General features: G+C 34.2%; 1 protein-coding gene across 27 annotated transcripts in view; it reads left to right on the forward strand.

Moving 5' to 3' along the window:
- EPB41L2 (erythrocyte membrane protein band 4.1 like 2) overlaps positions 1–14,482 on the forward strand; it is a 279,109-nt gene that overhangs the window by 166,656 nt on the left and 97,971 nt on the right. For all 27 annotated transcript variants that reach the window (XM_074309829.1, XM_074309834.1, XM_074309837.1 and 24 more), the window contains exon 5: positions 2,105–2,147. In XM_074309829.1, coding sequence (XP_074165930.1) covers positions 2,105–2,147 — 43 coding nt within the window. The remainder of the gene's footprint in view (positions 1–2,104; positions 2,148–14,482) is intronic.

Raw genomic sequence — 14,482 nt, forward strand, 5'->3', positions numbered from 1 at the left:
ATTCTATTCTACAACCAGGCTTCATGTGACCAAATAAAAATATATGAGAGCATTTGGAAGAAAATAAGAAACTGTATTTAAATATAAGTGGCACTTTAAAAATGTGATATAATTGATTTGTAGTTACATGTTTAATATAGAAGAGGCATTATTGGAGTAAGAATCAGTCTCCAAATTTGGGAGATCTGGGTTTGAGTCTCAGCTCTGTGATTATACTGGTAATGTTTTCCAGGAAAAGCCATTTTGTTAGGATTCTTACAGATGTTATGGGCCAGAATTCGAGACAAGGTAAATGCATTTAGTTCACACCTTTAAAGGAGTTCAGACCTTTAAAGGAGTTGACACCTTTAAAGGAGTTGCTCATTGGTTCACACATTAGACTCACATCTTTAGAGAGCATATAAAAGGCCACTCTCTGGGAGGAGGAGTCAAGATTTCATTCCAATTTCCACTTTAGTGCTGGCTGGAAACACTCAGATAAGAGCTCTAGGGAACCAAAGAAAGAGACAGGCCTCTAAGACAGCTAGCCAACTGCCAAGTGAAAGAGACAAGACTTGAAGGAGACAAGACTTGAAGGAGAAAATAAAGGATGTGGAGATAAGATTTGGAAAGAGACAGTAAAGGACTTTAACTCTTGGCTGCATTTTGGGATTATTGATCTGACCTGAAAGTTAGGCTGCCTCCAGAAGCTCCCAAAGAAACCTGTCCCCAAGAAAATGATTATAATTTAGAGAAGCAGAATATTACACCATTTAATCTCTAATTACACCCTGACAGCTCTAAGATTTTAAACTGCCAGGCAGTTTCACATCTTCATTGGTATCCCACGTTTCCTTAGTGTAAATTCCCCATAGTGATGAAATCTTAGGCCTAGTCTCAACTCAGTCCCCACCAAAAACAAATGTAGCTTCTGCTTTATAATTTCTGACTATTTATATGTGAAATTTTGTATAAAGCTGCATTGCTATTTATATTATTGGTGCCATTCATCTCTAAACTAGTGTGCCTTGTAAACTTCACAAAATATAGATATTGTTACATATGTATGTATATATGATATAAAATGATATTTATATGTATACATATATCTTAGATATTATTTTCATATAATTTTTAAAATGTTTTTATTTAGTAGAGGATTATCTACCTTTTTTTTCTTTTTATCAAACTTAAGATATAGTTATGGGTAGAGTCCTGGATTCTCTTAATATGACATTTAGATGAGCATTACATGGAGATTTGCATGGCATTCAAGGACTTCTGCTATATCTGTTTCTTTATCTCATATTAATTTGCCACCTATATTCTGTAGTTCAACCAAAGTTGGATGACATTTATTCCTCTAAGCATACCCTATTTACTTTCTTATCTTCCTGTCTTGAGTCAGACCCCCATTTGAATGTGAGCTTCTTGAGGGCAAAGGCTGTCTTTTTGCCTCTTTTTCTATATTCAACTCTTAGCATAGTGCCTGGCACATACTAGTCACTTAATAAATGTCAGTTTTTGACTGACTGACTGAATGTCCTCTTTATTGGCCTATTAAATTCTTAATTGTCCTTTAATATTTAGCTCAGAGGCCTCCTATATGAAGCTTTCCCTCAGTTCTTTTATAGGCACTGTCCTTCCCACTTAGATTTGCTGCAACATGGAGAAAATTGTTTAATATTTTGCAGTACTTAATGATGTTTTGTCAGTTTTTTAGACTATCAATTTCCTAGGTCTTGTTTAAATGTTATCTCTCCCTCAGTACATAGCTCAAGGCATAGTGTAGTCTTTAATAAAATGCTTGAATGAATGAATATGCAAAATTTAATTTATCCAAATCCCTCTGTGTTCTATATAGTTAAATTTTACATCTTAGGTAATTAGGCAACATTGAAAGAAGATGATATAATTGTGTAATTATGAACATAATATAAGCTGATGAACAGAAGAATTCTAAATATTATTTGTTCTTCCTATAACTTATGTAGTTAATCTTGATTTGAACTTGATTGAAACATGCATGTACACATTTATATACTGGGCCCCACTGTATTTTATTCCCCTTTGTGTTAGAATATCTAAGTGCTAATTTTTTATTTATTTTTTTTTTAATTTAAAGAGCTGGCTGGATCCTTCAAAGGAAATCAAGAAACAAGTTCGAAGTAAGTGTTTAAATACATTTCAGTGGCAGTTATGAACTTAATCCTCTTTTGTATTTTACAACTTATAACAAATTATATAAGAATCTAAGTGAGAATAATTAATAAAGCTATAAATACTATCATACCTTACTGCAGTGATTAAGGATGTATTTTTTTGTTCAACATTGTAGATTTAAAATGCAAATAGCTATATGTTTTCTTACTGTTGTTCTTTAAAGAAAAATACATATTTAACAATTGTATATGGTATGGTTATGTTGGAGAGCTAAACTTGTCTTCAAAATGGCTGAAAGTGTAAAGTTGTGCTAGAGTGAAAGTGGTTTAAAAGAAACTTGTAAATTCTAGGGTTAAAATTGTCAAGAATCTGGAGCCAACATGGTGAAAGTTTTTGGTCTCTTGCTCAGGTTCTTCTTTTGCTGAGTGACATGTGACACTTGGTCTGATGCTGATCCTGCCCCAGACCCCACAGATGCCCTCTTCTCTTTTTTAACTGGCTTTTATATTTGTGGAAACCACAGAGTACTCTTGTCTAGATTTAGTGCTGATTTTGTCTTTCCTTCCTGTTCTCTACTGAGGGCTCACTTTATCCTTTGCTTGGAACCCCTTAGCTGGATGGTGGATGTGAGACTGTTATGGGGGATGAATGCCTAGTTTTTTTTGCAAGATCTAGGAAGGGTAGAATCAGAGATGATAAGGAGCTGGTCTGGGCTATATGCTTGGGAAGGATCCTAGAGAGCTTAGGATGAGGAGTGGCAAGCTAGTGTTGTAAGATTGGCAAGGGCAACTAAAGATATGTTTCATAGTGTGTCCAATTGTGGACACTCTTTATGATCCTGTTTTTTTCTTCACTTTTTCATATTCATTCCGTCAAAACACTTAAACATCACTCATTTTTACTTCCTTCCACTTTTTTTAATTGTACAAAATTATATTCTCTTTGTATTTTTCCTTCATTTCCCCTTTTGCTCCTTCTTGTTTTTCTTCCCTTCAACTTTCCCTTTCTATTTTTCTTCTCTTCTTACATTCTTTATCTTACTGCTTTTTCCCCTCAATTTGTTCTTCCCTTTCCTGATGCATTTTGCTTTCCTTTTCCTATACTTAGGGTTCAACATGCTGTCTTTTCGACCTGAGTCAATCCCCAAGCCCAAAAGGCTTAGTGGCCCCCACATCTCCAATTTGTTTTATCCCCATTACCCCTCAGAATGCCAGCACTTAAGTGTCCCCCCCCCCACCCAGGAGCAAGGATTTTTAGCGTGCACTACCGCAGCTAGTAATAATAGTAATAATAATAAATAAGCTTTTTTGACTTTTATATGCCCTTCTCTCTTTTTATTCTCATGACTATTTTCTTGACTTTGGGCGTACCAAATATAAAATGTATACATAAATGCAATTCTAATATGAGATTGGATCTCAGGAGAGAAATTGTGACTGTATGGATACATCAGGTAATCATCTGCATAGAGATGCAGATAAAATTGACATAAAATGCATAGAGAATTGACACTAAGGAGAGATAAGAAAGGGAGAGATTATATTGAGAGAATAGGGAAAGCTCAAAATAGAGCTTTGGGGTGGGAGATTCTCACAGTTAATGGGCATAATCTGGATGGTGATCAAGCTAAAGAGAGTTTAGAAGTGGTTGGAGATATAGGAGAGAGAGGAACCAGGAGAAGGTTGTAGAAAGTTGTAGAAATGTAAAGCGATGACTTTATCCAGAGGAAGGTATTAGATAGGGGCAAAAGCTACAGTAAAGATAAGAATTAAGAAAAAGGCCATTAGGTTTGACAATTAAGGGACAGCTAGGTGGCACAGTGGCTAGAGTACCAGCCCTGGAGTTAGGAGGACCTGAATTCAAATTTGGCCTCAGACACTAATACTTGCTGTGTGACTGTGGGCAAGTCACTTAACCCCAATTGCCTCCAAAAAAAAAAAAAAAAAAAAAAAAAGATTTGGTAATTAAAATCTTTGCTGTCTTGGTGACACAGCAGTTAGAGCTCTGGACCTGAAGTTAGGACTACCTGAGTTCAAATCATGATGTAGACAAGTTATTTTATTTCACCTCAGTTTCTTCATCTGTATTCATGGAGATGATAATAGTGCCTACCTCCCAGAGTGCTGTGAGAATAGTAGAGTGAGATCAGAGCATAGGAAGATCAGAAAGTAAGTAGGTGGTTTTCTCTAGGAGTTTAAGAAAGAATAAAGGAGAGAGAACCTAATATCCAGCAGAGATCATAGAATCAACTGAGTTTTTTCAGGAGTCATAAGTATATTTGTAGATGGAGAGAGAGAGGGAGGAGAAGAGAAGGCAAGGGGGAGAAAAGAAGGAGAAGAGAGGGTGAGGGAGAGAAGAAGGAAAAGAATGAGAGAGAGGAAAGAGAGAAGAGAAAGAGAGAGAGATGGGGGGGAGAGGGAGGTAAGGGGGCAAGAGAGAGCAGGGGAGGGGAGGGAAAGAGAGGGGACAGGGAAGGAGAGAGATTACATAACAGAAATATATAATGGACAATGCAATTGATAGAATGCTTGGCCTGGAATCAGGAAGACCTGACTTCAAAGGTGGCTTTGGACACTTAGCTGTGTGATCCTGGCCCAGTAACTTTAGCCTCAGTTTCCTTCTCTGTAAAGTGCACTGGAGAAGGAAATAACAAACCACTATCTTTCCCAGGAAAATCCTAAAAGGAGTCAGAGAATTAGACATGACTGAAATGCAAGCAAACAAGCCAGAATGCTTGTGTGAATTTTTCTACTAACAGCACATAAATAGTAAGGCCTTGTCCTTTCACTTGTCCTGTTTTACTAAAAGTTAGTAAAGTAAGACTTGAGTAGTAATAGGACAAATGAGCAAGAAATTTGAGTATAGAGGATAGTGTGGAGTTCCACTGATTCACCAAATGGTTGAGATAGAGAAGGGGGTGTGGTAAGTATACTTACATTGAGTTGTTGACTTGGGGAAAAAAAAAACCAAAACAAAGGAGTAGAGAGATTGGAAGTTTTGGTGTGCAAGAAGAACAACAGTATAAGTAATAGGGGGAAAAAGGAATGATAAAAGATTTTTATCAGATAAATAAGTTTCAGGGTCCATGAACACAGACATGGGTACTTATAGGTGATGGCAATGTCAAGAGTATAACTATCTCTGATTTAATATATTAGTAAAACAGGCAGTTTAAGGGAAAATTAATATGTTTTTAAGTCCGTTAGTATAAGAGCAGTAGCTGGGGAGAGAGAGTCAGCCAAGAATTCCATGAGTTATACTAGATGGCCGCTGTGGTCTTTTCAAACTCTGAGATTTTTGTGTTTCTTGTGGATTGGTTTTTTGGCTCTTATTTAAATTATTTTTGTATGTCATACATTTCAGAGTTTTAAGGTTTTTTTTTTATTTTGGAAGACAAGATTCTTTCTGATTATGAACTGCTTTTTTATGGTCTGGTTGTTATTGAAGTGTTCTGAGAGTTATTTTTAAGACTTTTTGCCCTTGTGGCTTGGCAAGAGTAAGAAAAGTAACAAATAGGATTTGACTGTTTCAAACAAATTTTGAGCCAGTTCTTTAAGTGATATTCTGAACTGTCAGGATCATGAAACCCAAGGAGGAATAGAGTATGTATGTTAGCTTTCATTTCCTGCTTGTTTTGAAATCTTAGTTTAAAAACTGCCCTTTAGTCTTTGCCCAGCTTCTGTCGTTACAAATGAAAATATTTTTGGTTTAATAGTCAAGTAATAAAGGGTGGATATTTAAATTTTTGAGAAGTAGAATAGTTGGCACTCTACTTATGTTACTTAAACGTGTTGATGGCTGCATTCTTGTATTAGTATATTATTTAACTGCATACAGTGTGCATGTTTGCATGTCCTTGTACTAATACATATTCTGCGTTTATATCTTCATTAAAATAACAGTTCAGGAATGTGTGAGCTTTCAACTTGGTAAGGTATGAGAAATTCTTCTTGACTTGAAAATATATTCTAAAAAAAGTAAGTAAATTCCCTGATCTAAATATGACTTTATGAATATGTTTATAAGAGATTTAGTCCCATAATTAAATCCTGGAATCCATCAGACTAGGAGAGCATTTAAGTGTCTTGATAACTTTTGTGGAGTCAGCAGAGGATTATGGATTAATTGTCAGTGTAAGAAGACTGAGGTCATGTGTTGCTGTTTAATACTTATTTATACCTTGCATGTTAAAAAGAAATTCTTAGAACACAAGCCAAATGCACTTCATTGACTTTTTCTGATTTGGACTACTTAGTGATGGAGAATTTGAGAATTGTGGCAGAGGAGTTACTTACCTCAATGGCATTAATATGCTGATTTGTTTACTTATCTAAGTCTTCAGGTTTATTTTCAGTGATTTCTCTTCTTTCTTTAGTGCAGTTCAGCAGTTATTGGTTCCTAGTATTGTCTCAGAACCTTTCCTTTGAACTAATCTGTTCCCATGGCTTCAACCATCGCCTTATTCGGCATGACTTTATTTGCAATAAAATCAAAGGGTTGGTTTAGGTAATTTTGCAAAATCCTTTTACTTTTATACTGGGATTCCATTTCTGTATTTCAGATTTTGACCTCTTTTGAGCTCCAGTTCTATTATTTCTAGATTTTTTTGTATATGCATCTGCTATAGCCTCTTCAAACTCCATGTGTCTAAAACTTAATGAATCATTTATGCTTCTGTTCACAAATCCACATCTCTCCCTCCCAACACATATAAACTGATTCCACTTTTCTCTCTTCTATAATTCTTCAGATATTGTCTGTTTATCCTTTGAAATCACACACATGTGTTCCTTCCTTTCTATTCTTCATTTTAGTACCCTAATCTGGGTTCTATTCACTTTGTCTGATTTAATACAAATTTCTTATAGCTATTTTCTTTGACTTCATTGTTCAATTTCTTTCAATACATTTTGTCCATCACTAGTTATATAGAAATGCCACTTTCCTTATGGAAATTAAAAAAATCATTTCCCATAGTTCATAAAGTTCAGTTTCCAGCTTATCATTTAAAATCTTCTACAGTCTGATCTCAAAATACTTTTCCAGATTTATTTTTTACCATATCTTACATCACGCATGTCTTTGAACACAGAACACAGGAAAGATTTTTGCAGAAAATTGTCTATGCATGTGTACATGCATATACATAAATAAATAAATATACATGCATACATATATGTGCACATATGGTGCATATCTTCAATGATCTTTATAATTAAATACAAATAATTTACTTGGTATAGCAAAATCCAGTCTTTAAGACCCTTCTTTAACAAGAAGACTTCTAAATGTATCATAATGTTTTATAAGATTTTGTGATTATAAAGCTAAAGAGATAATTTTTGGTTAACATTCCTCCAAGAATAGATATCAAAGAAAGCCTAAAATGTCACAGACACTGTCTTTTGATATCCAAATTGAATAAAAATTTCTGATAAATGTTGAAGTTCTCTGGATATTTCTATTTGAAGATGAAATTATATTTCATGATGCCCCATCCCAGAAAACTTAAATAACTTCTCAGGAACATCTATAATAACTCAAGAGATCAATCTAACAATCTAGAGAGGGACACTAGATAGATCAAGAATTGGATATTTTATTTTATGAAGTTGTGAAGGAACTAATCTACCATTTATCCAGTATTGACATTGCAGATGAATAAGAGGATGTACTCAGAATTGAAGAGCATGAGATCATGGTGGATCATATTTGGGGAAATCATGCAACACATTTTTGTAAAAGACATCAAAGACTTACACAGAAAAGATAGAGAGTAAATGAACAGAATGCATGCTGTGTATCAAGAAAATAAGAAAAAAAGAAGAAGAAGCAGATCTGCTAAGAATTCACTGATTAAACCAATGTAGAGATCACCCTCATTGATGACACCAGAAACCCACTGATATGTCTTTCAGAGTTCCCTTATATAGATCCTGTATTCCAGTCGGATTAGTGTTCTCACTTTGTCCTCAAATACACTCTACCTATTTCTGCCATCTTCTGGGGGGCAACTAAGTGGCATAGTGGATAGAATTCTGTGCCTAGACTCAGGAAGATCTGAATTCAAGTGTGTCTTCCAGACACTTACTAGCTATGCAATTCTGGGCAAATCACCCAGCTATTCAATTCAGTTTCCTTATCTGTAAAATGATCTGGAGAAAGAAACAGCAAACCATTCCACTGTGTTTACAAACAGATCTCAAATGGTATCATGAAGCATTGGGCATGACTGAAAAACTAATTTCTACCTTCTTGCTTTTGCTTAAACAATTCATTCTACTCAGAACGAAAGCCGGCTTTATGGCTCTCATCTGGAATTACAATCCAAGGCTCAGGTTAAGTTCCATTCATTTTTAGGAGTTACTCATCACTCCAGCAGCCTATGGTATTTTTTCTAACTCTTAGGACACTGTCATTTTATATTCAATTTAATAAATTACTTTTTAGCATATTACTATTTGCCAGATCCCTATTTACTTCAAATAGAAAAAAATAAGAGAGAGAGAGTTAGTAACCCATTACCTCAAGGAAGTACTTTGTAATTAGACATTGAAGCCTGCATTATAGGTAAATCATTACAGTTTAGGACAATGCTAAAGCTAATGAATCACTCTTAATGAACCTCAAGAAGTAGCATCAGATCCATCCTCTTTGATGTATATATATATATATATATATATATATATATATATATATATATATATATATGTATATATATATGTATATCAAAGAAGATGTGTATATATATATATATGTGTGTGTATATATATGTATGTATGTATATATATAGTGACTGTGTGACTGTAGTCAAATAATTTAACCTTTCAGTGCCTTAGGTACTTTTTCTATTTGTAACCCCTTTTAGCCAGGGAACTTTTATGTGATCCTGGGTAATAGGTATATAAACTAGGTGTATAAATTAAACATTTACTAATAACAAATCATAATTTCACAACCTTCACATTCAGTTACAAGAACCCATATGCAGTTGCAAATCACAGTCTAAGAAGTTGTGCCCTAGGCAATACTTTTAAGACAATATACTTTGCAAAACAGTTGCTATTCTGATCTTTGAAGATGGATAATACAGCATTTTATACATAGTAGACATTCACTAATTAGCCCTAATTTTGACATTTAGATGATTTATAAATATGTGTAGGTAACTTTAATGCCAAACACTAAAGCAAGCTTTAAATACGATTTAAAATTTACAGTGGTTAATGGTCTTCTTTTTTGAGAAAACTAGTATTGATAAGGTTTTTTTCACTGATCTGCTTATTTTTGTCAGTAAAACAAATAAGTTTACTTGTATAACAGGTTCAGTCATATTTGGAGTATTTAATATATCTTGGCTGGTAAATATAAGAACCCAGAAGCAAACGTCGATATTCTTCAGGTGTTCTATGAAAGATTAGTTTATTAATGTGATGTTTTGTTAACTGCAGTTAACTGCAAAGATTAGAGAATTGATCATGTACTCCTGGAGAATGAAGCTATTGAGGTCTTTCATTCAAAGTGAACAAGATAACTCTAAGGAATCCTGACATTAAAAGGGAAAATATCTGAAACCAGGTGGTGAAGGCCTTTCTCATACTGACTTATCTACTTTCGGGTTCTATGTGATTCAAAGCCACAGAACCTAGACCACCATGACTGTACTCCTGATGTAGTATCATAATGTTGCTCCCAGTAAAGTTTTCCATAAGGTTACATTTTTGTTTAGAAAAATACTCCTTGCTTCTATTATTCTATATGCTTTCTTGAAATGGAAGTTTATTGATAAGTGTTTTAAATCCTTCCATATGTTCTGGTGTCATATAACTTTTTTTTTCTTCTTTTTCTTTATTTTGTTTTTTCCTCTTTTGCATTTAAATTTTAAATAAATAAAAAAGTGGGAGAAAAAAATAATCCTTGGTAAACTTCTTTTTTTTTTTTTTTTTCTTTTTTGACAGTACATATGCATGGGTAATTTTTTACAACATTATCCCTTGCACTTACTTCTATTCAGATTTTTTCCCTTCCTCCCCCAACCCCCTCCCCCAGGTAGTCTTATACATGTTAAATATATTACAGCATATTCTAGATACAATATATGTGTGTAGAACCAAATTTCTTGTTGCACAGGAAGAATTGGATTCAGAAGATAAAAATAACAGTTTACACTCATTTCCCAGTGTTCCTTTTCTGGATGTAGCTGATTCTGTCCATCATTAATCAATTAGAATTGGATGAGTTCTTCTCAATGTTGAAGATATCCACTTCCATCAGAATACATCCTCATACAGTATCATTGTTGAAGTGTATAATGATCTTCTGGTTCTGCTCGTTTCACTTAGCATCAGTTGATGTAAGTCTCTCCAAGCCTCTCTGTATTTCTCCTGTTGGTCATTTCTTATAGAACAATAATATTCCATAACATTCATATACCATAATTTACCCAACCATTCTCCAATTGATGGACATCCATTCATCTTCCAGTTTCTAGCCACTATGAAAAGGGCTGCCACAAACATTTTGGCACATACAGGTCCCTTTCCCTTCTTTAGTATTTCCTTGGGATATAAGCCCAGTAGTAGTATGGCTAGGTCAAAGGGTATGCACATTTTGATAACTTTTTGGGCATAATTCCAGATTGCTCTCCAGAATGGTTGGATTCTTTCACAACTCCACCAACAATGCATCAGTGTCCCAGTTTTCCCACAGCCCCTCCAACATTCATCGTTATTTGTTCCTGTCATCTTAGCCAATCTGACAGGTGTGTAGTAGTATCTCAGAGTTGTCTTAATTTGCATTTCTCTGATCAATAGTGATTTGGAACACTCTTTCATATGAGTGGAAATAGTTTTAATTTCATCATCTGAAAATTGTCTGTTCATATCCTTTGACCATTTATCAATTGGAGAATGGCTTGATTTCTTATAAATTAAAGTCAATTCTCTGTATATTTTGGAGATGAGGCCTTTATCAGAACCTTTAACTATAAAAATGTTTTCCCAATTTGTTACTTCCCTTCTAATCTTGTTTGCATTAGTTTTGTTTGTGCAGAAACTTTTTAATTTGGTGTAATCAAAATGTTCTATTTTGTGATCAATAATGGTCTCTAGTTCTCCCTTGGACACAAACTCCTTCCTCATCCACAAGTCTGAGAGGTAAACCATCCCATGTTCCTCCAAATTATTTATGATTTCGTTCTTTATGCCTAAATCTTGGACCTATTTTGATCTAATCTTAGTATGTGGTGTTAAATGTGGGTCCATGCCTAGTTTCTGCCATACTAATTTCCAGTTTTCCCAGCAGTTTTTGTCAAATAATGAATTCTTATCCCAAAATTTGGGATCTTTGGGTTTGTCAAACACTAGATTGCTATTTTTATTCACTATCTTGCCCTGTGAACCTAACCTATGCCACTGATCAACTAGTCTATTTCTTAGCCAATACCAAATGGTTTTGGTGACTGTTGCTTTATAATATAGTTCTAGATCAGGCACAGCTAGACCACCTTCACTTAAATTTTTTTTCATTACTTCCCTTGAAATTCTCGACCTTTTGTTGTTCCATATAAATACTATTGTTATTTTTTTCTAGGTTATTTAAATAGTTTCTTGGAAGTCTGATTGGTATAGCACTAAATAAATAGATTAGTTTAGGGAGTATTGTCATCTTGATTATATTCACTTGGCCTATCCAAGAGCACTGAATGTCTTTCCAATTATTTAAATCTGACTTTATTTTTGTGGCAAGTGTTTTGTAATTTTGCTCATATAATTCCTGACTTTCCTTTGGTAGATATATTCCCAAATATTTTATACTATCGACCGTTATTTTGAATGGAATTTCTCTTTGTATCTCTTGCTGTTGGATTGTGTTGGTAATGTATAAAAATGCTGAGGATTTATGTTGATTTATTTTGTATCCTGCAACTTTGCTAAAATTCTGAATTATTTCTAATAGCTTTTTAGCAGAGTCTTTGGGGTTCTCTAAGTATACCATCATGTCATCTGCGAAAAGTGATAATTTGATTTCTTCATTTCCTACTCTAATTCCTTGAATCTCTTTCTCGGCTCTTATTGCCGAGGCTAGAGTGTCTAGTACTATATTGAAAAGTAATGGTGATAGTGGGCAACTTTGTTTCACTCCTGATCTTATAGGGAAAGGTTCTAGTTTATCGCCATTGCATATGATGTTTACTGAAGGTTTTAAATATATGCTCCTAATTATTTTAAGGAATAGTCCATTTATTCCTATACTCTCAAGCGTTTTTAGTAGGAATGGATGTTGGATTTTATCAAATGCTTTTTCTGCACTTTGGTAAACTTCTAATAAAATCCCTCTTACTGGTATCCAACTGACTTTCAGCTCATTGTTAAAAAATGAAAAAAATAGGCTGAAAAATTATTTCATAGTTTTCCCTGGTGTAGCTACTTATTCTTGTATTTCTTTTTGCATGTTTGTTTTTATTTCTGGGTTACATATTTCATCAATATAGTTTCAAAATGGAATAATACTTTCAATATGCTGTATTGATAACTAATTTGTTAATATTATATTAATGTCAATAATTTCTTCGAATTAGGAGGCTAGGAGTCAAGTTAGCACCCTAATCACTTAAAGGGGATTTGATAAATGTCAATGTCTTTAGATGGATGTAAATTTTGTAAGGATAGGGACTATTTTATTATTGGTATACTTGACAAAGATGAGATTCATATTCAAATCCCCTAACTCCAAATTTTATCATCTTTCTATTGCAGCAGGTATTTGTGTATGCTGAGTATTTTCTACAGGGATTTTGTATATAGTAAATGCTGAATAAATGTTTGTTTAATAGCCTTAGGATAGAGACCAGAAGAGAACTTGAAAAGAACTTCAGTCATCTTATTACCTGACTGGACTATGTAGAAACCGTTATATAAAGAAGAATCTGTTACTGAAGACTTTTAGAGAAAAAAAGTTTCTGTGACTTGACTCTAGTTATCTGTGTGTATTTTTATATACATATATATATATATGTATATACATATATATGCATATTTGCGTGTATTATGTATAACTTCATATGTGTAATGTAAAATATATATATATATATATATATATATATATATATATATATATATATATATATATATATATATATATATATAAAACTGCTGATGTCTAGATGTGACTGTGCACACATGTAATAAACCCATCATTTTTTTATCTCTTATCTTCATCATATTTTGATTTGTTTCCAAGTTCCTTGTGTGTCTGTCATTTCTGTCCAACAAGTCTTTGTTGTGCTTTGGGGGCAGGGACTATATTTCATTTGGGTTTATAAGGCCCTCTGAGCCAAGCACAGTATTTGCATAATAAATGTTTGTTGAAACTAATAAATATAAAAGCCAATGACAGAGAAATGGCCTCCTGCCAATTCCATATCTAAATGGTGAAGCATTTTGTTACCCATTGGCACTATTAGCATTTCATGCAGATGGATATCCCAAGAAGTCCAAATACTACATACAGTAAATTGTGCCTTACAAGTCCAGAAAATAGCTAATCTACTGTTTGCTTTTAAAAGAGATTTCTGGATTTTTTTAAAGGAATGTAATGAGGTTAGCACATATAACTTAGAACCAATTTTAGACTAACGAGGGAACTTACAGTCCAATACCTTCATTTCCCATGTGTGAAAATTGAGTCAGAGAGATTAAATAATTTACAGTCATACAACTCATTAGAGGCAGAGAACAACTAAGAATCCATGTCCCCATTTTTTCTAGTCTTGTGTTCTTTGTATGATTTGCCAATAAATTATAAATAACTCAAAACATTTATACATAATCTGCCTACAAGAGATCTGACACATTCCTAGAAGTCATTTTATAGTTTCTCTTAAGGAATTCTGAAAAATATTGTGCTAATAATAAGGAACAAATGTGTAGGCCTAAATGAGAGAAATATTATACACCTGTCTTTCCTATAGTTGCAGATAGCAGGCCATGTGACTGTTTCTGTCTGTGTCTGCCTCTGTCTTTGTCTGTCTGTCTGTCTCTCCATCCATTCCTCTCCCTCTCTTCCCCTTCCTTTCCCCTTCTCTTACCCATCCCTCTCTCTTCCCCTTCCTCCTCCCTCTCCCTCCTTCCCCCTCCCCACTCTTTTCTCCTTTATCCCCTTCCCTCCCTTCTCCCCCCTCTCTTTTCCTCCCACTCCTTCCTCCTCTCCCTCTCCCTCTCCCTCTCTCTCCCTACTCCTAGTCTCTCTCTCACTTTGTCTCTGTTGTTCCTTCCCTTCTTCTCTCCTCTTCTCCTCCTCTTTCTCTCCTCTTTCTCTTGCTATCCCTTTTCTCACTTCT

Source organism: Sminthopsis crassicaudata, chromosome 4, assembly GCF_048593235.1.
Source record: "Sminthopsis crassicaudata isolate SCR6 chromosome 4, ASM4859323v1, whole genome shotgun sequence".
In the NCBI taxonomy this organism is placed as follows: Eukaryota; Metazoa; Chordata; class Mammalia; order Dasyuromorphia; family Dasyuridae; genus Sminthopsis; species Sminthopsis crassicaudata.